The sequence below is a fragment of the Octopus bimaculoides genome, chromosome 5 (assembly GCF_001194135.2).
Source record: "Octopus bimaculoides isolate UCB-OBI-ISO-001 chromosome 5, ASM119413v2, whole genome shotgun sequence".
Classification (NCBI taxonomy): domain Eukaryota; kingdom Metazoa; phylum Mollusca; class Cephalopoda; order Octopoda; family Octopodidae; genus Octopus; species Octopus bimaculoides.
Genome location: NC_068985.1, coordinates 14,164,773 through 14,168,653, shown reverse-complemented (window position 1 = coordinate 14,168,653; position 3,881 = coordinate 14,164,773). Strand labels below are relative to the sequence as shown.

The window sequence follows — 3,881 nt, the reverse complement described above, 5'->3', positions numbered from 1 at the left end:
ATATATATATATATATATATATATATATATATATATATATATACGACGGGCTTCTTTCAGTTTCCTTCTACCAATTCTACTCACAAGGCTCTGATCAGCCCGAGGCTATAGCAGAAGACACTTGCCCAAGGTGCCACGCAGTGGAACTGAACCCAGAACCATGTGGATGGGAAGCACACTTCTTATCACATAGCCACTCCTACGCCTGTATAAAAGTTGTGCATTGGTTGGTATACGACCAACTGTCCCTCGTAAGCGAATATAGCTTGGTAGTATGTACCCCGTTTTCGGTAATTATATAAAGTACCTATTTGTCTACAGCGAGAAATTTTCTCCGAGACAAAATACAGTCAATGGCCTTCTTGCGGGTTCAAATATGCCTCAAGCATATTTAAACTGATAACAAGTTTGTATTTATGTTCATCATTGCTTAACGCTGACACCCTGTATTTAATTCACGGCGATCTGCTGAATAGTGCAGCCTGTCATTAAACAATGACGAGAATATCGTAAGAGTGACCTATCACTCATGACAGCTCGTAGCGTCTGCCTGGTCTCTGTTGCTGGAGGGGAGATAACCACTTCAAACTGCATGCACCCAACAGTCTAGTTAGGGGTCGCTGTGAGCTGACTCGGTGTATTTACAGCCATTTGTTGACAGAAAGAAATTTTCTCCATGAGAAAATACAGAGAATTACTTTCTTACGGGTTCAAACATGCTTCAAGCATATTTAAACCGGTAACAAGTTTGTACTTAATGCACATCGCTGTCTAGTACTGTCACCTCGTAAGGTACCTATGTAATCGCGAGTAGATATGAACACTCTCTCGGTCCCCTCACCCTTATTTCAACAGGACATTGAGGTTATAACAGCTGAATGAAGGGAGAGCTGTACCGTGTCAACTGCTATTCATACGAAGCTGAGTAAACTGGAGCAGCGTGTAATGAAAATGCTTTCCACATGACACAACATGTTGCTCTGTCTAAGAATTAAAGTCATGACTTTATAATTATGAGTCACTAAGCCACACCCGTTTTCAATTGTATGGGTATAAAAACAGGATTATTAAGAGAATAATAACTCAAAGTGACATATTTATTTCTGGTTAACTTTTTTAACGATCTCAGCAACAAATGTGTAAAAGCGTGTCCGGAAAATTTCCGATAAGAAAATTCGTCGTATGAGAAAATTCGCCGTATGTGAAAATTCGTCGTATGAGAAAATTCGCCGTATGTGAAAATTCGCCGTATCTACAGTAATGATAAAGCGTATAATATCAGCAATTTCGGATCTTTTTTAAAACGGGGGCCACATTTTTCATTAATGTTTTACGTCGTGTTTGGTACCGAAAGACTTTCAAACTTCGTATACTTACCTATTTTGTGTTATAGAACAGAAAAATATTTTTGTATTCGAATTTATTTCATGTAAAAAATTGTCTTATTTCGATAATTTCAACCAATCACTGACGTCCATTCAGCCGATATACATTAAGTGCCGACTACATAAACAAACGATTCTTCGTTTTATTTGCTTTTTTCATTTTAAATTTGCTTTAACCCTAACCCTAACCCTAACCCTAACCCTAAGGTTAGGGTTAGGGTTAGAGTTAGGGTTAATTGTTTCAGAATCGTTTGTTTATGTAGTCGGCACTTAATGTATATCGGCTGAATGGACGTCAGTGATTGGTTGAAATTACAGAAATACGACAACTTTAACATGGAATAATTTATGGATTTCTTTTTTTTTAAAGAAGACTAAGAGAAAAAGATGTTTTATATGACACATTCTACCAGTGTTCCAAGTTTCAAAGTGTTTCGTTAATGAAAAATGTGGCCCCCATTTTAAAAAATATCCGCAATTTCTTTTAATAAAAAGGCAAGAATGATAAAGGATTTTATAAAAGCATTTAATAAACAAGTCTTTGTTCAACGTCAAACATGAGGCAAAAAATGAAGTTATTTAAAACGAAATTTCTTACAACAAATTTTCCTACGGCAAAAATATTTATGGTGAAATTTCCCATAACCATATTAAAGCCAACTTTACTATTATTTTTTCAACAACTCTTGCAGTTAATTATTATCGTTCTAACGATGCCTGTCGTGAATGTGTCAACACTGACTTAACTATTATCTTTTTAACAGCTCCAACAGCAAATATGTTAACACTATCTTAACTATTATCTTTTTAACGATTTCTACAGTTAATATGTTAATACCAACTTATTTATTATCTTTCAATGATGCCTGCAATGAATGCGTTAACACCAGCTTAACAACTGTTTTTCGTGCGGATAACATCACTTGTAATTCTCCAAGTGATATCTAAAACATGTGCCGAGCATTTTTGAAAATATAATTTAAGGCTTTGGATAATCTATACTTACTACATATTCAAATTTTGATGCAGGGCCAGTAATTTGGTGGGAAGGAACTAGTCGATTACATCAACCCCAGTGCACAGCTGGTGCTTATTTTATCGATCCCGAAAGGATGAAAAGCAAAATCGACCTGGGCGGAATTTGAATTCAGAACGTGACGTACCGAAACAAATAATAATGAGCATTTTGCCTGACGTTCTAACGATGCTCTGATGTTTGAGTGTCGTGAATAAAGTATTAATATTCATAACACTGTTATTTACTAATATGATTAATAAAAGAAGTTAAGCATTACTTTACCATTTGCTTTCTCTAAGTTTCTAAGTTTAAAACATTGCTTATATTTATTTTAACCTTCCGTAAAAAGTGTGCAAGTGATCTCGTTAGTGCTACACAAGTAGTTCTCTACTCAAACAGTTCTCAAATGCTCTACACAAGTAGTTCTCTACTCAAACAGTTCTCAAATGCTCTACACAAGTAGTTCTCTACACAAGTAGCTCTCTACACAAGTAGCTCTCTACACAAGTAGTTCTCTACTCAAATAGTTCTCAAATTAACAAATACCAAACCTCGCCACAGCCACCACCACCGAAAATACAAGTAAAATATGTTGCCCACCCATCCACTTCTTCATCAATGATCGAACGACAGATTTTGCGTCCATGTAGGTTTTCTGTTCATCAGGGTGTTGGACAACTTTCGTTTTCATTATTTGATATTTTACTGCTGCATCACAATACTTCAAGCTAACAACACTGGCTCCTTCTATTAAATATATACTCGTATTTAACACTGGCTCCTTCTATTAAATATATACTCGTATTTAACACTGGCTCCTTCTATTAAATATATACTCGTATTTACAAGCAGCTATATCTTGTCCTTTTTCCTTTTTCAGACGATGGTGTCTCTTCACCATGGCTGGACCGGAAAACAGAAAAAGTACTTTGACAATCCTGAGGATTTCCGACCGGAACGTTGGTTAGAGAAGCGCCCCAACTACCATCCCTACTCATTTCTTCCGTTTGGTTTCGGAGCCCGGGCATGTGTTGGTCAGAGAATTGCTTTACAGGAATTATCGTTGGCTGTGGTAAGGGTAAGTAATGAAAAGATTTCTTATTAAAATGCATACACACACACGCGCACACACACACACAGACACACACACATATATATATAGGAGGTGCAATGGCCCAGTGGCTAGAGCAGCGGACTCGCAGTTTCGATTCCCAGATCGGGTGTTGTGAGTGTTTATTGAGCGAAAACACCTAAACCTCCAGCAGGGTGGTGGTGGCGGCGAACCGTGCTGTATTTTTTCACCACAACTTTCTCTCACCCTTTCTTCCTGTTTCTGTTGTACCTGTATTTCAAAGGGCCAGCCTTGTCACATTCTATGTTACACTGAAACTCCCCGAGAACTACGTTAAGGGTTCACGTGTCAGTGGAGTGCTCAGCCACTTGCACGTTAATTTCACGAGAAGGCTGTTCCGTTGATC

The 3,881-nt window shown here is 37.5% G+C and overlaps 1 protein-coding gene across 1 annotated transcript in view; it reads left to right on the top strand.

Moving 5' to 3' along the window:
- The window catches only part of LOC106877221 (cytochrome P450 CYP12A2), a 45,227-nt gene that overhangs the window by 35,187 nt on the left and 6,159 nt on the right, over positions 1-3,881 (top strand). Inside the window, exon 10 of the mRNA XM_052968013.1 lies at positions 3,284-3,481. Coding sequence (XP_052823973.1) covers positions 3,284-3,481 — 198 coding nt within the window. The remainder of the gene's footprint in view (positions 1-3,283; positions 3,482-3,881) is intronic.